The sequence below is a fragment of the Anthonomus grandis genome, chromosome 12, assembly GCF_022605725.1.
Source record: "Anthonomus grandis grandis chromosome 12, icAntGran1.3, whole genome shotgun sequence".
NCBI classification, from domain to species: Eukaryota; Metazoa; Arthropoda; class Insecta; order Coleoptera; family Curculionidae; genus Anthonomus; species Anthonomus grandis.
In genome coordinates, this window is record NC_065557.1 from 613,584 (window position 1) to 633,454 (window position 19,871).

The 19,871-nt window shown below is 35.6% G+C and overlaps 1 protein-coding gene across 2 annotated transcripts in view; it reads left to right on the forward strand.

Annotated features, from left to right (window-relative positions):
• LOC126742718 (mediator of RNA polymerase II transcription subunit 26-like) overlaps positions 1 to 18,328 on the forward strand; it is a 39,358-nt gene extending 21,030 nt beyond the window's left edge. Inside the window, exons 6-10 of one of the 2 annotated variants that reach the window (XM_050449503.1) lie at positions 494 to 772; positions 5,184 to 5,445; positions 6,115 to 6,387; positions 13,944 to 14,119; positions 17,999 to 18,328. In XM_050449503.1, coding sequence (XP_050305460.1) covers positions 494 to 772; positions 5,184 to 5,445; positions 6,115 to 6,387; positions 13,944 to 14,119; positions 17,999 to 18,267 — 1,259 coding nt within the window. In that variant the 3' untranslated portion in view covers positions 18,268 to 18,328. Of the gene's footprint in view, positions 1 to 493; positions 773 to 5,183; positions 5,446 to 6,114; positions 6,388 to 13,943; positions 14,120 to 17,995 lie in introns of both variants that reach the window. The other variant, XM_050449502.1, reaches the window with a different exon arrangement.
• Positions 18,329 to 19,871: the final 1,543 nt, after the last annotated feature.

Here is a 19,871-nt window from a genome sequence, read left to right on the forward strand (position 1 = left end):
TAAAACATGTTCAGCCACACTTGACTTAACTCTTCCATATTTCACATGAGCTACTTATGAGTTCTTTAAATCTGACATTAATTGACCTTCTGGTTTGTCCTATGTACTTTTTATCACAATCGTGGCAATTATTCTCATAGATTCAGGACTTTTCATTAATCTTTAATTTATCTTTTGGGTTTCCTAAAAGATTTCATACCTTGGCTGAACCTTCTTAGACCTAAGTCTTTGAAAACCCTCTTGCCAAGATAGGATTGCAACGAAAGTTTACTTATTTTCATCTTTTTGAAATATGATAGAGTTTTTAAGATTAACTTTAAACCTATGTCTTCTAATCAGCTTATCAATAATCTTATCGTCATACCTATTGACTCTTCATTGAATCGTTAGAGAAACATGTGTCGAGAGTAAAAATAAAATAGAGTTTCGGTTAGTGGTAAAACTGTCTCGTAATTTAATAAATGATTATTATGATTTGATTTGATATTTGTAGGTTCGAAGAACCACAGGAGTCTCTTGGACGAGGCGGAGACCAGTTTCACGAATAAACTGGCGGTGTCCGCCTCGCGGGGCGGTTCGAAGGTGAAGACCACCCAGGAAATATTGGCGGGCATCCAGAATAAGAACACGGTGGCCGCCCTGAGCGCCGCCGCCGGCATCACCCGACCCTCCTTCGAGGATTTGGAGGAGAAGGCGGCCAAGTTGACCGAGAGGGTCTCGATGATCGATCGGAAACTGAACGCCAACTCTAGGAATAAGAATTCTCAAAAAAGTGAGTGATACTTACACGGTTTATACATCATATTATCCTATTGCGACCCCAAGTTTAAAATCCCAATATTCTTGAAATGTGTCCCGTATCGTTATTTTCAAATTTTGGGGGCGTAAAGTACACTTCATTGCGAGTTAAATAAGCGTAAAACTTGTATATCCATTTTTTTATTTATTTCTAAGTTACCCGCCCATGAATGTTATTTGAAGATATTACTAAAAATAGATTCATAAAATAAATAAAAAATTTTTTAGAAGATCACAAAATACAAACGAAACTATTTTATGATTAACAAGTGCTCGTCAAGCAGTTATCGAATATCAAATAGACGCATTCCTCATTACAGAACATTTTTGGAAGTACAGAGACAATTTCGGGAATCCGATCTGCGTGATTATCTTTTCAATCTGGGAGTGAACTTGCCAGCAGATTTGGATCGACAAGTACTAGATGCTGTTTAACTGGACTACAGTCTCCGTCCGATTTTACTAATTTAAACTTAATTTCTACCCTTGACTTGTATCATGTAGTGTTGTTCTCTGCTTCTTTCTTGTTCTGTGGATCTGATGATGCCTGAGTATGGGCGAAACACGTGTAATCCTCTGACTTTAATTTAATAAATTTGAGACTTGGAGTTTATTTTCATTACTATTTAATGTTAGCCGGTCTCTTTGAGAAAAGATGAACTATTTCTTGGACTGTGATTATATGTTGTGACTTTGTGTTTTTCTTTGTTTTCATCAATTTTGTATGTTGGTCTCTCGGAGAATAATGGATGAGATTTTTGTACAATTCTAAAACATAAAAGCTTACATCCGTATCATTACCGTAACGTACAAGATTCGGTTAAGTCAGATCACAATGCCTTGAAAAAAAAATATTTGAAAATATAGATTTTTTTTTCTATTTATTCGACACAAAGTTCATAACTCAAAAAATTGACCAAATGCCATTTTGAAAACTTGTATATGGACAATTTCGTTGGACACATATTTTATTTTATTATACTTGGATATTAAAACACTCCCGTATTAATATTGATTTCCATAGAACAGTCTACTGGACAGATGAAGCCTCATTCAGAAGGCATTACAAATCTGAGAAACCTGCATAGGTGGCAATCGTAAAATTCAAAAACTGTACATCCATGTAATTTTGAACATGACTTTTTTATTAACCATTGGGCTGCCCCTAAACGATGCCTTGTTGATTGGTTTTGTTGTGCTTAGTGCAAGGTTGAACGCGAGCAGTTACCTTAATTTTCTTATGGACGAACTGCAATGACTTTTGGAGAATGTTCATTTTACTGAACGAACATTCTGTTCTGGCCACCGATCTCACCCGATCACAATCCCCTAAATTTTTATTTATGGGGTTTCGTGATAGATTTTGTCTATGCGCAAGTTTCAAATATAAAGGCAAATTTAATTATTCTGCATTCAACAAGGATTGCGTTTCTTTTATTAAAACTTAAGAAGAAGAGTACCCAGGGAGGAGGGGAGGACCTAACCTCAAAGTTTGTTTTTATTTTTAGTCCAATTAAAATTCGATTTTTTTGAGTAATTAGCCAGAATATTAACTAGTTTTGCGTGTATGGAGTACATAGTTTGTCTCCTTAGTGCTAGTTGTATGAGTTTGTGGATATTTTTTTGGTAAATATTACCTAACCTGTAAAAAACGTGCCGAAGGTTTTATGGTTTATTCTTGCGGCCGATTTATCGAAAAATGTCTGGGAGGTGCTCTAATTGTGACCAGATTTGCACTTTCAAAGATCCACAAAAAACCCCTGAGGAGGTCTTTGGATTTCCCTGCGACTGGTGCAAAGTAATAAAATGCAAGAAATGTGCCAATATTGGATCTGGCGAAGTTCGCGCTATTGCAGCTGTTAGTCGATCTATCCCATACATTTGCAGAGACTGTGCTCCCAAACTCAAAAGCCTGTTCGAGGTAGAGGCAAGAGTGGCATCGTTGGAGCAACAAGTGCAGGACTTAAAAGGCTTTATGGAGGGTATGAAGGCCATATGTGATGATATCAAAGGCATAAAATCTGCATTCAAGAGCTCTTTTGAGGATTTAAAATCCGAAATTACTGCAATGAAAACATCGATAACTAGCCAACAGTCAAATCCATCTTCAGATAACTCTAACATGGATACCTTTTTAACTGAAGTCAATGATAGAACTGTTCGGGCTAACAATATTATTATCTATAACTTGCCAGAATCAAGCTCCGATAGAATTCAAGATAGGATACAGGAGGACCAGCAGAAAATAACTGAACTGCTGGGGGTAATTAATAAAGAACAAGCAGTCGAGAAAGTTCTCAAGGTGATTAAATTGGGTGAGAAAAGAGGAAACAAGTCGAGACCACTTAAAGTGGTATTCTCTGACTGTAAGATTGCACGGGACATACTAATAATGGGAAATAAGAAGTCAAATTTACATGCATACAAATTAAAGAATGACTTAACAGTGATGCAAAGAGAATACATCAGGAAGGTGGTTGCAGAGCTAAACAGAAGAAAAGAAAAAGGAGAGGAGAATTTAATAATTAAATATAGAAATAATGTGCCATACATACTAAATTCTACCTAAAACAATGTTAGAAACAATAGAAAAAACGTAAATTAGCCCCATTGCAAGTATTTTGCTATAATGTTGGTGGCCTAAGAACTAAAATTAATGAATTAATTAAAGTTGTTTTATGCTCGCACTATGATATTTTGATATTTGTTGAGAGTTGGCTCTCTGATGACTACTCTGATGCTGAACTGTCTGTAAAGTCATTTAGTCTGTTCAGATGTGATCGTCCACCTTCTTCTAGCAGCAAAAGTCGCGGAGGAGGAATTTTGATATATATCAGGGATGTTATTGATTCAAGGAAGCTTACGTTGGTGTATGATTCAGTCGAACAATTATATATATTATGTAGAATTGGTAGTATTAGCTTTATAATTGGGGGAGTTTATATTCCCCCAAATTCTGCAATTAACTTATATGAAAGTCACTGCCATACTGTTGACATTCTCAGGCAAGAATATTCAAGCTGTGATTTTTATATTTTTGCTGATTTTAATGTACCTGATTCAAGTTGAGGGAATGACGACAATGGTGTGGTGGTGACTTGTCCTTTAAACTCGGCGGGTCTAATTTTAGGTCAGCATTATGCTTGTTTGAGTTTTTATCAGAATATTACAATTCCAAATGATAGGCTTGTTTATTTAGATCTAATTTTTTCAAGCAAGCAAACTCTTGCTGTTATGGAAGCAGTTGATTGTCTTTTTGAGGGGTCATTAAATCACAAAGGGTATAATTTTGAAATTGATTTTAGTTGTGAAACTCAGTCGAATTTAAACTATGTAGAGTTTTATTATGATTTTAAAATGGGTGATTATATTGGTATTAATAATTACTTATGTGGAATTAATTGGGACTTGGTTTTAAGCTCAGCAGACATTAATATAGCAGTCTCACATTTTTATCATATACTGGATATGGCTATAGCACTTTTTGTTCCCCTAAAGAGATACAAAACTTCAAAGTTTCCTAGTTGGTTTGCAGCTGAATTAAGATATTTAGTTAGGCAAAAGAAAATTGCACTCAAATGCTACAGGGTCAGTCATAATGTGGCAGATTATATTACTTTTTCAAACATTAGGGCTAGATGTAAAACTTTGACTGATATTTGTTATGCTAATTATATTTCAAACTTAGACCAACTACTCTACACTAACCCTAAAAGTTTTTGGTATAACATAAACAATAAAAGATCAATTAATAAACTTCCTAATTTAATGTATTATAATGATAATGAGTTCGTTGGCTGTGAACAAATAGCTGAAGGTTTTGCCCAGTTTTTTTCAACAGTCTATAGTCCTATTAATAATATAAACAATAATGGTGCTTTTATCAATCAAATATATTTTTATTGTAATTTCCTTATCTAGATTTAAGAGTCAAATAAGAGAAATTGTTTAATTTTTTTTTTTTTTAGTACAATACTGAATATTATACTTTAGTAGGGTATGTTTTTAGTATTTTTAGAATTCTGTTATATTGATTTAAGTTATAAAACTATTGTCGGTATTTTACATTTATAAGTAGGCTTTATTACTGCTTAATAGTATTTTACTGTTAAGTATGGTTAGGTTCAATTGATTTTGTATTTAATTTACTGTTGTAATGGGGTTGATCCCGTAAAATAAATAAATAAATAAATAAAAAAATAAAAGATTATTTTACACTCTCAAAATTTGAATATAACGACACGGGACACCTTGTATAACATTATAAAAAGCTTTATTGTCGTTAAGCTTATATATAATGGATAAGCGTAAAAAGAGCCATATTCCAAATGCTGCACGTTTCTCAATCAACTCAGTCAGTTATTTAATTTTTTGATTGTTTTCAGGTAAACTAAATTTAGGTGCTACAAAAAACGAGCGGGTAATCGAGAGTGGGTCCGTGATCAACGACAAGAGCCTCCTGGACCGACTGAAAAGAGAGAAACGCGGCGAGCAGAACGAGTTGGAGGAGGAGGAGGAAGAAGAAGAGGATGAGGAGGACGAGGAGGAAATCGTGGTCGACGATACGGAGTCTGCTGGTGGTGGTAAGGAGAGCCAAGAGACTGAGCGCGGCGGTGGAACGGAGGACCAACTATTTACGGGAGCAAAGTAAGGGAACGATAATAATAAATAAATAAATAAACGTTTATGATGCAACAACAAAGTATTACATAAAAGTGAATAAAACGTGAAAAGAAAGAAAAAAGTATTATATAAAAGGTGACATTCACATAATATGTTCTTTCTGAAAAATACAGTATTAGTGAGTAGTTTCAATACAATACTACTTAATGCTAAATTCATAAATTAATATTACAATATATACATACAAACATATGAATCCAACAGAAAAGCCTTGTATTTCTTTTTGAAAGCGAAAAATGAAGAGGACCTTATTAAGTTATAAAAAGTTCAGAGCATAACAAAAATACACCCTGATAAGCAAATGAGTTCACCTTCAGTTCTATGCAGTAGTACTTGAAATCTTATGATCTTTCTCAGACTGTGGCTGTGTAGATCTTAAGCTTAAGTAGTCTGAAAGATATTTAGGGTATCTAGATTTAAAAATATTTGTTTAAATAATAGGTAAATAAATAGGAAAAAAGTCTTATTTTACCTCTAACAATACACTTTTAAAATATTTGCACCGAATTTTGTATATAACACCGTCTATATAACTAGTTAATAAAAGTCATATTTATTATTTATTTAATAACGTTTGCCCAGTTAATAACACACGGGACGAATGTAAATTGAAATAATCGATGAATTTTTTAGGTCCCTAAGCGAGGAGGAGGCTCTCGCCCTGCTGCCGCCCGTCGACCGGTCCGTTTTGGACGTGCCGGACCCGGAACCGCCGTGCACGTGCCTCCTCAAAGAGAACCAGCGGAGATTCGCGAGCGCCTTTTCGATCGGGGACGAGGAGGTAGGCGGCGACCGGCCGCCCTCGCCGCCCCCCTTCGAGGTGATCGAGGATCCCGCGTGTCCCGCCCGTCACTACATCGAACACAAGTATCGGGTGCACGACGTGTCCGAAGAGAAAATTCGGAGGTGAGACTTTATCTCGATCCAGACTTTTAGTTGATTTATTGTACGAAAAAAACGCAGATTTGGTCAAAAGTCGCGTGTACTTGTATTAAATTTATTTATATACGGGATGTCCCCGTTAACGAAATAAACTGCAACAAAAATTAATAATCTGAGCATAGCAATAAAAAAATAATAAACAATATTCCTTAAGTTGATTAAACAAAATTTGTCCAATTTCTGAACAACATACTGATGAAAATAAATAAAAAATTAATAAATCTCGTGATTCTATAGACGATATAACCAATAAATTGCAATAATCGAATTAAAAAACATTTCAATCTTTGTACAGGGTGTCCTAATTTGGGTACTTGGGTATAACAAATTGTTTGCTGGTGGCTGGTTTTACCTAAATCGAAAATTTGCTAATTTTGCAATTACATTTAATTGAATAATTCAAGATTCGCCTATTTAAAATTTTTTGAAATTTTGCACAAGGGTTTGCCAGATTGGTCTCTTTCAAAAAGTTTTTTCTATAAAATGTACAGGGAAGCTAATAATTGACCCCCTAAAATTTACATGGGTTTTCCTATGTTCCGCTGCATCGCCGGATGCACCACCCGGTATAATATATTTGTATAGTTATCGATTTTCAATAAAGTCAGTCAAACATCGCTTAAACTCAGAAAAATCCTTATCAATTATATGATAACGACAATTAGACTCGTTTCCCAGCATGTCAAACCTATTAGTAGGAGAATATTTACCATAATTCGTATGATGTTGTTTAATTTAAAATAGTGTTATCTCTCTAAGATAGATATCTGGTATTGTATCTAAAATTTACAAAAGTCTTAATAATTCAGGACAATTAATACTACCATTAAGAAGTTTATAGAAAAAAAGTAAATCAGAACTGGTCCTATAATTCTCAAGTGAAATTAAATTAAATTTAACGTCCGTTACAGATAAATTTGGCAAATTTAGCCTCCAAGCACAGGTTCTGAGAAACCTATTTTGAACTCTTTCATGGCTATGAATGTGGTTTAAATTAAATAGGGGCACCGTACTACAGAACAGTAAGATAAAATACTGCGAACAAGAGTACAGAACTAAATGTAGAGACAGAAAAATCACGAGAATTCCTTGTAATAAAACCAAGAACGCGAGAGGCTTTATTTAACAGATAATTAATGTGGGGAATAAATGTCCAAAGAATTGTCAAACAGTATACCAAAATTTCTGTCACCCTCGAAAGAAACGTTGTATTAATATGATAGTCAAAAGCCTTTATTGAGATGCAAGCCATTAGATAGTGACCACTTATACAGTTAATTAAGATCCTCTTGGATTCTATAGCAATTAGATAAATTTGAAATTTGTAAGTATAGTTCATATCATCGGCAAATATAAAAAACAGGCAGTATTTTAAAATGCCAAGAATATCATTAATAAATAAGTTAAAAAGTAGAGGACCCACATGGGAACCCTGTGGGACCCCTGATGTTACCGAAATTGGAATTGAGAGTGAACCCCTAATAAAAACAAACTGAATTCTCTGGCTTAGGTAACTTTTTAACTAAAAAAGAAGCCACTCAGGGAAACCATAACATTTTATGACAAAGTCAAACGCCTTGAAGAAATCTGTATAGATGCAATCCACCTGATATCCATCCCCAAATGCCTCAACAATGCAGTCATGATACAATGTTAGATTTGTAGAGGTGAAATTACAATGTCTAAACCCATTTTGCTCATTGACCAGGAGATTTTTGCAATGCCAAGTAAGATGTTTGTTAAGTATGAACTCAAAAGGTTTAGGAATAGCAGGCAGGTCTATAATTGTTTATATTATCTCTGTAACCATTCTTGTAAACAGGGATTATAAAGCTATCACCGAACCATTTATCAGGAAAAGTTTGTAGTCAAAGTGACAAATTAAAAAGGGTATGCAAAGGTGTTTTGTTAAACTTAAAACACATCTTTTGAGAAAATATGTAGGAATATTATCCGGTCCGTAACTTAGTTTATCCTTAAGGCCATTTACAGAATCAAATACCTCAGCAAGTTTAAACTGAATAAATGGAATGTCAACAGAAATATTTACTGTGAAATTAAAGTTGCCTAGATCTATCTCATTAGAGTGATAGACGCTAGAGAAGTGGTTAGCAAATAAGTTTGCTATGTATTTACTTGATTCAGCTGAGATGCCATTAAAATTGATAGCAGTTGGAATGCCATGACTTTTTTTTTAATGAGTTAATATGATTCCAAAACTGTTTGGAGTCAGATTCAATGGCCCTGATTTATGGTTGAAATATATGATCTATAACATTGATCAGTTAGTGTTTTGCATTGTGATCGAATATTTGTAAACAAAATATAGTCAGCAGCCATTTGGGCAAGTTTAAAATTTGCAGGAGCACTATTTTTAGCTAAAATAAGCCTCTTTAATTCTGGAGAAAATCAACAGGGGGAACCTTGAAGGTTTCTATAATTAAAAAGTCGTTTTCGACGTCCGTTTTTGAGGCCAAAAATGGGCATCAAAAATGCCATATCTCGGCTATCGTAAGAGCTACGACCTTGCGGATGGTCTCGTTGGATTTAGAATGACGAAACTAAGACAAAACCGTTGGAATTTTCCAGATAGCTCCCATAGAAGCCGAGATATGGACCTTCAAAGTTTGGAATTTTTCATTTTTCGGGTATACCCCCCCGTATCGAATTTTTTCACCAAAAATTGATTTTTTTCGAAATCAAACTGAGTATACCAGCGTCTTATTTGGGTCACCTAGATTACGAAAACACCGGGTTATAACAGGATCCGAGCAGAACTAAGGGAATGAGAGCACTTTGAAAATCCTGAAAAAGTCGTTTTCGACGTCCGTTTTTGAGGCCAAAAATGGGCATCAAAAATGCCATATCTCGGCTATCGTAAGAGCTACGACCTTGCGGATGGTCTCGTTGGATTTAGAGTGACGAAACTAAGACAAAACCGTTGGAATTTTGCCGATAGCTCCCATAGAAGCCGAGATATCGACCTTCAAAGTTTGGGTTTTTTCATTTTTCGGGTATACCCCCCCGTATCGAATTTTTTCACCAAAAATTGATTTTTTTCGAAATCAAACTGAGTATACCAGCGTCTTATTTGGGTCACCTAGATTACGAAAACACCGGGTTATAACAGGATCCGAGCAGAACTAAGGGAATGAGAGCACTTTGAAAATCCTGAAAAAGTCGTTTTCGACGTCCGTTTTTGAGGCCAAAAATGGGCATCAAAAATGCCATATCTCGGCTATCGTAAGAGCTACGACCTTGCGGATGGTCTCGTTGGATTTGGAATGACGAAACTAAGACAAAACCGTTGGAATTTTCCAGATAGCTCCCATAGAAGCCGAGATATCGACCTTCAAAGTTTGGGTTTTTTCATTTTTCGGGTATACCCCCCCGTATCGAATTTTTTCACCAAAAATTGATTTTTTTCGAAATCAAACTAAGTGTACCAGCGTCTTATTTGGGTCACCTAAATTACGAAAACACCGGGTTATAACAGGATCCGAGCAGAACTAAGGGAATGAGAGCACTTTGAAAATCCTGAAAAAGTCGTTTTCGACGTCCGTTTTTGAGGCCAAAAATGGGCATCAAAAATGCCATATCTCGGCTATCGTAAGAGCTACGACCTTGCGGATGGTCTCGTTGGATTTAGAGTGACGAAACTAAGACAAAACCGTTGGAATTTTGCCGATAGCTCCCATAGAAGCCGAGATATCGACCTTCAAAGTTTGGGTTTTTTCATTTTTCGGGTATACCCCCCCGTATCGAATTTTTTCACCAAAAATTGATTTTTTTCGAAATCAAACTGAGTATACCAGCGTCTTATTTGGGTCACCTAGATTACGAAAACACCGGGTTATAACAGGATCCGAGCAGAACTAAGGGAATGAGAGCACTTTGAAAATCCTGAAAAAGTCGTTTTCGACGTCCGTTTTTGAGGCCAAAAATGGGCATCAAAAATGCCATATCTCGGCTATCGTAAGAGCTACGACCTTGCGGATGGTCTCGTTGGATTTGGAATGACGAAACTAAGACAAAACCGTTGGAATTTTCCAGATAGCTCCCATAGAAGCCGAGATATCGACCTTCAAAGTTTGGGTTTTTTCATTTTTCGGGTATACCCCCCCGTATCGAATTTTTTCACCAAAAATTGATTTTTTTCGAAATCAAACTAAGTGTACCAGCGTCTTATTTGGGTCACCTAAATTACGAAAACACCGGGTTATAACAGGATCCGAGCAGAACTAAGGGAATGAGAGCACTTTGAAAATCCTGAAAAAGTCGTTTTCGACGTCCGTTTTTGAGGCCAAAAATGGGCATCAAAAATGCCATATCTCGGCTATCGTAAGAGCTACGACCTTGCGGATGGTCTCGTTGGATTTAGAGTGACGAAACTAAGACAAAACCGTTGGAATTTTGCCGATAGCTCCCATAGAAGCCGAGATATCGACCTTCAAAGTTTGGGTTTTTTCATTTTTCGGGTATACCCCCCCGTATCGAATTTTTTCACCAAAAATTGATTTTTTTCGAAATCAAACTGAGTATACCAGCGTCTTATTTGGGTCACCTAGATTACGAAAACACCGGGTTATAACAGGATCCGAGCAGAACTAAGGGAATGAGAGCACTTTGAAAATCCTGAAAAAGTCGTTTTCGACGTCCGTTTTTGAGGCCAAAAATGGGCATCAAAAATGCCATATCTCGGCTATCGTAAGAGCTACGACCTTGCGGATGGTCTCGTTGGATTTGGAATGACGAAACTAAGACAAAACCGTTGGAATTTTCCAGATAGCTCCCATAGAAGCCGAGATATCGACCTTCAAAGTTTGGGTTTTTTCATTTTTCGGGTATACCCCCCCGTATCGAATTTTTTCACCAAAAATTGATTTTTTTCGAAATCAAACTAAGTGTACCAGCGTCTTATTTGGGTCACCTAAATTACGAAAACACCGGGTTATAACAGGATCCGAGCAGAACTAAGGGAATGAGAGCACTTTGAAAATCCTGAAAAAGTCGTTTTCGACGTCCGTTTTTGAGGCCAAAAATGGGCATCAAAAATGCCATATCTCGGCTATCGTATGAGCTACGACTTTGCGGATGGTCTCGTTGGATTCAGAATGACGAAACTAAGACAAAACCGTTGGAATTTTACCGATAGCTCCCATAGAAGCCGAGATATGGACCTTCAAAGTTTGGGTTTTTTCATTTTTCGGGTATACCCCCCCGTATCGAATTTTTTCACCAAAAATTGATTTTTTTCGAAATCAAACTAAGTGTACCAGCGTCTTATTTGGGTCACCTAGATTACGAAAACACCGGGTTATAACAGGATCCGAGCAGAACTAAGGGAATGAGAGCACTTTGAAAATCCTGAAAAAGTCGTTTTCGACGTCCGTTTTTGAGGCCAAAAATGGGCATCAAAAATGCCATATCTCAGCTATTATAAGAGCTACGACCTTGCGGATGGTCTCGTTGGATTTGGAATGACGAAACTAAGACAAAACCATTGGAATTTTCCAGATAGCTCCCATAGAAGCCGAGATATCGACCTTCAAAGTTTGGGTTTTTTCATTTTTCGGGTATACCCCCCCGTATCGAATTTTTTCACCAAAAATTGATTTTTTTCGAAATCAAACTGAGTATACCAGCGTCTTATTTGGGTCACCTAGATTACGAAAACACCGGGTTATAACAGGATCCGAGCAGAACTAAGGGAATGAGAGCACTTTGAAAATCCTGAAAAAGTCGTTTTCGACGTCCGTTTTTGAGGCCAAAAATGGGCATCAAAAATGCCATATCTCGGCTATCGTAAGAGCTACGACCTTGCGGATGGTCTCGTTGGATTTGGAATGACGAAACTAAGACAAAACCGTTGGAATTTTCCAGATAGCTCCCATAGAAGCCGAGATATCGACCTTCAAAGTTTGGGTTTTTTCATTTTTCGGGTATACCCCCCCGTATCGAATTTTTTCACCAAAAATTGATTTTTTTCGAAATCAAACTAAGTGTACCAGCGTCTTATTTGGGTCACCTAAATTACGAAAACACCGGGTTATAACAGGATCCGAGCAGAACTAAGGGAATGAGAGCACTTTGAAAATCCTGAAAAAGTCGTTTTCGACGTCCGTTTTTGAGGCCAAAAATGGGCATCAAAAATGCCATATCTCAGCTATTATAAGAGCTACGACCTTGTGGATGGTCTCGTTGGATTCAGAGTGACGAAACTAAGACAAAACCGTTGGAATTTTCCAGATAGCTCCCATAGAAGCCGAGATATCGACCTTCAAAGTTTGGAATTTTTCATTTTTCGGGTATACCCCCCCGTATCGAATTTTTTCACCAAAAATTGATTTTTTTCGAAATCAAACTGAGTATACCAGCGTCTTATTTGGGTCGCCTAGATTACGATAACACCGGGTTATAACAGCATCCGAGCTTTTTGGTACATAGATTGATATGGCATTTGGAATAACTTCATAGAAATTATTTACCGGGACATCAATATTTGAAAAGTAAAAAATATTATTCCAGTCAACAAAAGAAAAAAAAATTATTTAACCCTAAAAAATCAGCATTGCGGAAATCAAAATAAATAGTGTTATAATCTAATTGCCTCCAATCCTCTCATTATAAGAAATATCACAAGTAATTGCTACATGATGGTAATTGTTTGGGAGTAAAGTGTCTCATGCTTGTTGAACTGATTATTAGGTATTATGTTTGATTACCTTAAATTTAAATAAGAAAATTATTCACACAATACTCTGGCTGGGTAGTTTTGTGCATATCGAACTAAGAGGTCTTCCTCCACTGAATAGTCCCATGTTGCCAGTGGTATATTGTAGTCTCCAAATAGAAATATAGGGATCTCAGGATTACCATTTGCAATGGACTCAACCGTAGAGCAGTGGGCAAGGTATGTGTCTTCTGTCAAATTTGGAAAAATATAAATACCACCGAATATATATGTTAAAGGTCCATGGGCTACTTGTACATACAAAAATGTGCTCAACATGAAGTACTTCAGATTTTATTTGCTTATAGCTATAAATTTATTACGCACTAGTATTAGCACTCCACCTTCACGTTGCTTAGTTTTAGTTTGTAAATTGCAGTCAAGCCTAAAAATATGATGAAATTTAAGAGTTAGTTACACGTGTTTCGCCCTTAAAAGTATAATCAGACCTGATTGACAGCATGTAAAATGTGCATTCTTAAAAATGGCAACTTTAACACATGCTCACTACGGATAGGTTAGAGATACTCCTTTACAGTTGCTGTTTTTAACCCTCGCCTTACCGAAAATTTTGCAAAAAAAAAAGTCAATTTTGACCCGGTTCTGGGATTCAAAAAAATATTATTTATTTGGGACGGCTAGGGTTAAGCATATACATTTTAAAAGCGTTTAATCTTAATATAAGTTCGAGACTTTTGACCAACCTTGTACTTTTTTTGTAATCAATAAGTCCTTTAGGGTAATAAATAATTAATAATTAACAGTTGTAATAAATAAGTTTTTGTAGGTTACACGAGTCGTTTCTGCCGAATATTAACGGTAATTGGAGTTTGGGGACCCCGCGACCGGAAGCCTTTACCAACGAGGACGGTCTGTACGCCAACGTAGTGCCTAATATTTACGAACGTTTAGATAAGGATGTGAAACCATTCGATTCGTTCAAGAAGTACAGCGTTTCGGAAGGTAAGACGTTGGCAAAACTGTTTAATAAAGTGGTCATATTAAGAACACTGATACAGCCTACACGTAAAGTCTGCCAGTTTTTTCTCGACACTGTCAAATGGATAACTATCATATCTCGGGTTATGCTTAATTGATTTAAATAAGGTAGAAAGTAGAACTGATAAAAATGTCTTACTTCTTCAAATAATTTTTTTTTTGTTTATATGCTGTACTTGGTTCCAATTTATTCTGCGTTTCTTGATTTTGGCAAAGAAAGTTTCGCTGCAACCAAATGAAGACCACAGGGAAAAAACGTGCAAAGAAAACGCTACAAATTTTTTAATAATTTTTTTAAAATTTTGATTTTGGAAACAATTATTTTACCGTATACTAGCTTTTTAAATTATGTAATGAAATTAAAAAATATCAATTAGTTTTTTAAATTTTATTACAAAACCAACCAAAGTACAAAAAAAACAGGAAAAAAACGTGCAAAGTCACTTTGTTTTAAATGTTACCGTATTTACTATATTGGTGTTTAGCGCTTATTTTTTGTTGTTTTAACGGGCTTTTCTCTTCTGTTCATTTTAGGGATTTTCTTTGCGGGTAGTACAGGAAGATTGTCGTAAAAGGAAAACGTGCTCTCGTTACAAAATTTTTTCAGTTGCTGTAGATCTTTGTATTTTTCTCTTGAAATAGGAATTTTACCTAAAAAAATATTTTATTAACAAAAACACTATTATTTAAAGGAATTACAAAACAAACTTACCATTATAAGCTCGTGGTGGTCAGTGAAACTCCTTTTCAGATAAAGGTGGGCCTCGTATGAGTTTGGAGACTGGTTTAGTTACGATGGAAGTAGTCCAAGATCCATTATAGGTTTCACGATGAAGAATCATTCTTGGATGATTCACAGTGACTTCCAACTCTCTTATTGGTCGACTCAAAAACGGACACTTCTTTACATACAAAGGAGACAAAAATGCACTCCAGTCTCTTATAAGGCTGTCGTTAACTTCTTCTATTTTATAAGGTGTTGGTTTAACTCTAGCTTCCTTGAAAACCCGAACCCAGTCTGAAGGTAGTTCGGTCTTGGATTTGCAGTTAATTATACCCATATTTTTGTCACACTCCATAAATGAGTGGCCCCTAATCGGAAATACAACTTTGATAGTTTGAAACCTCTTTTTTTGGTGGACCAGGTAGTGCAAATAGCGAAACACTGTAAAATTCTTATTTTGTCCTCCACAAGAGTCGCAAAAAATTATTAAAATCTTAACGCTACTAGGAAGATGATGAGTAACATAATCTTCTAAAAAAGAACATACCTCATTAGAACCCTTCTTAGCTACTTCTTCCTGAATAAAAGAATAAAAAGATAATTGACGCTTATAATAGACGTCATTAGTCGTTATGTTCGGGACTGGTAAGTTTTTTTGGTAGTCCATGGCCACCGCTTCTATCTCTATTGATTTCCTACTTTGAAGTCGAGCTTGTCTCTTCCTAGCATAAAAGGCTTCTGTTTTTTTCTTATGAAGTTCTTTCTCTAATGTAAGCTTTCTTATTTTGCGATTTAGGAACTCTTTTATTTCCAAAATGATGTTTTGGGTAAGCCTTAAATTTAGCGACTTTAATCTAGCATTGAATTCATCGCACTTGGAACAGGTGTCAGAGCGGGGATATCCAAAACTGATATTAAAATCAGTCGAAAAAATAGTTCTGTAAGTTTCGTAAGACACAGATTTATCTGGATGTTTTAATTTATACATTGAGTGCATTTTGCGAATGTTCAAATCTTCAGGTAAGTAAATTTTCTTTGACTTTTTATTGCTATAATGACTAGACCTACCCTTAAACGAACGAATATGAGAAATAACACAGTTTTTTATATCTTCTTTAAGTGCACGATGTTTATAGGATTGTTTCCCCCTGTTGTCCTTAGGAGCAACTCCTTTGACTAGAAGTGAAGTGTGAATAGTCTGAACTCTTCTTCGTGTAATTCCATGAAGTGAACAAAATGCTTTAAGGCATACTGGAATGTCGACTGTTCCTTCATTACGTAGCACTCTTACCTTATAAAAGTAACTAGCCTGCCGGAAGTGACTTTCTTCTTCTGGGCGACGATTTCTTCGTTGGAAAACAGGACTTAGAGAATAAGGCCACACAGATAGGCACTTTGTTCGTCCCAAGAACCTAACTCATTAAAATGTTTAATCATTTTAGCCCATTCATTAGGTAAAACTTTTTCAAAGCACTGAAATCGCTTACAATGACAGTCTGGCCCTACTTCATGACTCTGTAAGCGTATTTTTTTTGAAACATCAGACATACGACCAGTTATTTTATGTTTTTTAGATAGTCCACATATTTTTTTATCTAATTCGTCACCACTAGTGTCACTCGCCATGTTCACTCAGTTAAAATAATCGGCAGACTGACCTACGAGCTTAAAAAAACAATATAATTTTCTCAACCCAACACGTTTTTTCCTGACTTAACACGTTTTTATCTAGTATCGCGATGACATTGCACGTTCTTTCCCTGCATAGTTATTTAAAAACTGCAAATATCCAGTGACACAGTGCGTTTCTTGCCGGTATTAATTGCTTATATGAAAAAATATTCTTTGAAAGGAAACACATAAACGTATTATCTTAATTTTTATAAAATACTGACTTTGCACGTTTTTTCCCTGTACTCTTCAAATTTTATTTCTTGATAAAAACATTTCGCCAGTACGTCTACTTTTAAACCCATCTTCTTTTTAAATTTGTACAAAAATAAAAATTCACCAGAGAAGGGACTATTAGCAATAAACCTCGATCGGGAAAGCCAAAGGCAACAAGTTCAAAGGAAGATTTAAATATTATAATTACAAGCAAACGCAATAGACGCCTTACCGCCCCCTGAAATCACAGCAAAAATCAACAAGGAGCGTAAAAAAGCGGTCAGTGTTTCGACAGTAAAACGGCGACTTTATAATGCTCGTCTTAAAGGACGTTTAGCTGTATCAAAACCGCTACTGAAGGATGTTAATAAGAAGAAATCACACAAAGAATGGACCATTAATGACTGGAAGAAAGTTCTCTGGAGTGACGAGTCGAAATTCGAGGTTTTTGGAACGAAGAGGCGAAGGTGGCCTCAGTTAAACACGGTGGTGGTTCGGTGATGGTGTGGGGTTGTTTCGGAGGATCTGCAGTGGGCGATCTAAATAGAATAGAGGGAATTCTTCGAAAAGAGGGTTACAAAACAATTTTAGGTGACAATGTACTTCCTTCTGGTACTCGAATAATTGGGGAAATCTTCATCTTTCAACATGACAATGACCCCAAGCACACGTCGAAATTGTGCAAGCAATATTTAGGTCATCAATTACAAAGGCAACATCTTCTGAAAGTTATGGTATGGCCCCCACAATCACCGGACCTCAATCCTATTGAATTACTGTGGGATGAACTGGATAGACAAGTGCGAAAATCATGCCCCACATCAAAAGAAGACTTATGGAGGATCATCCAAAAAGAGTGGCACAAGGAAACTTTGGACAAATTAATTAGAAGACTACCGAAACTCTGTGAAGCTGTTATTAAAAAAAAATCGAGGCGGACATGTAGATGAATCCAAAATTTGATTTTCTTAAATTTAATTAATTGAAAAATGTATTGTTTATATTCATTTTGTTATAAATAAACCATTTCTTTTAATAACTTTAAAACAGTCATATGTGGGCAAATACTTTTGAATGGTAGTGTATAAGTAGTATACTACTACTACTTCTGTGACTATTGTTTATTCACTGGTAAATCGAAATTAATCATTTTGTAATATTTTTCTTCATTATTGTATACTTCATACTTGATTGATTGAATAATCCTAACAAAAATAAATTGGTTTCAGAAGGTGATCCGATGGTGAAGGAGCCGCACAATGTGATAAAGGAGGAGGAGGAGGATCGGAAAGTGAACGGCGGCAACCGGTCGTCGCTCGTTAGTGACAAACAAGAAATCGGTGTGATAAACGCGAATAGTGATACGAACGGTGACGACGGTGATCGGACAGCAACCGGGGGGGGACAGTTGGAAGTGTTCAGGGAGTGGTACGAGTGCATCGACACACCCAGTTATCACGGGGACGCCCTGAGGATTCTGCCATACTGTATCGTAGATTAGTATTTTGTTTTTATTATTATTATTATTATTATTATTATTATTAATATTATTATTGATTTTTTGTTTTCTTTTTTTTTTTTTTTTTAATTGAATTTCTTCTTTTATTCTGATTTGAACGGTATTTACTGCTATTAAGGAGCGGTGATTGTTTTTCTTTTTCTAATTGAATCAAGGTCAGGAGTCAGAGAGAAAATGGTCTTGGGATTAGGCATGTTATTCATACAATTTTAACCTAAAATTATGTTTTTTTTTTTAATTGACCAACCTTCTTCGCCAATTATTATTCACTTCAAGTGAATTTATACAGGATGGTTGAACAGTAAGGAGCGAATGAATATAAGGCAAAAATTTATTTTGTTCTCTATTTATCAGAACGTCTATGGTTTGAACCCTTGAAGCACGAATTGAATTTTATCTTTGAGAGACTAATAATAATTTGGTTCTCTATTTGTTAGCACGTCGGTTACGGAGAGGACTTATGTACCACTAATTTGCTAATTATACTTTTTAAAAACAATCTCTGTTTTCCAATATTAACATTCTAACATAAAGCAAAAGATTTGAAAAAGTGTTTGAATTAGGAAAAGAAGTCGTCCTAGTTTTAACTAGCATTTTCGACAATTTTGGATAAATTGGAAAGGACCATGGAAACGTGAAAAAATACCCGACTCCCAAGAAATATTAATTGCTTGGGCTAAGATATTCGAAATGTGGTTTTCATGTCCAATATGGCTTGTTTTAGTTCTGTCAAGTCTATGGGAATGAAGAAAAATTATCTTTTAAGTGTTGTAAAATTCGACAGAAGAGGATCAGAAGATCAGATATATTTTAGTCAGAATTAGAACAATAGAATTCATTTAATAAGTTCGGAGATAATTCACTTTCATTAATGCGTAAGGAAAATTGTTTTTTATTACGAATATCGTTTATTATTGACCAACTCTCTTATTGCTTGTTAGATGCATTTGTTAGACGGTTTCTATAATAGAAATCTGTTGTCTTTGTTGAAATTATTCCCACAGTTCAGTTTCACTTCGTTTGCCTTTTAATTCTTTTTAATATAACACTTTAAAAATTAATTTAAAACATTATAAATAAGTTCTATCACAAAAATTGCTCAAAATGTTTACCGTTTTGCTCTAAACACAAATCAGCCATACGTGCGAAAAAATTTTTAACTGCACGAAGCGTAGTAGACGTCTGAAAAACTCTTGTATGCGCTTCACCATATCTTGCTTGGATTTACAGACTTCCCTACAAGAAGAAATCCAGAAGCGTTAATTCCGGTGACATAGGAGGCCATTCAGTGGGGCCTATCCAGTATAAAGTTTAATAAATATGTATAAGCATATATCACGCTTTTTTTAAGGCACCCTGTATCAACCAAACTAATTTTAAAAAGTGGTTCCTCTAACTCTTCATTAAAGTTTTTTTTCCGTTTCACGCTTTAGCCGCAATTGAGCACCGCGATATTAAATGGACACCCTGTATATTGATTTTTGTGTGACTCTTTCGTTTTTATAAGTGATATACAATTTATGAAGTCTACCTTTGTTTTTATCTTCCAGGCATTTGACGTATATTTTATGTGGTCCAGGAATTGG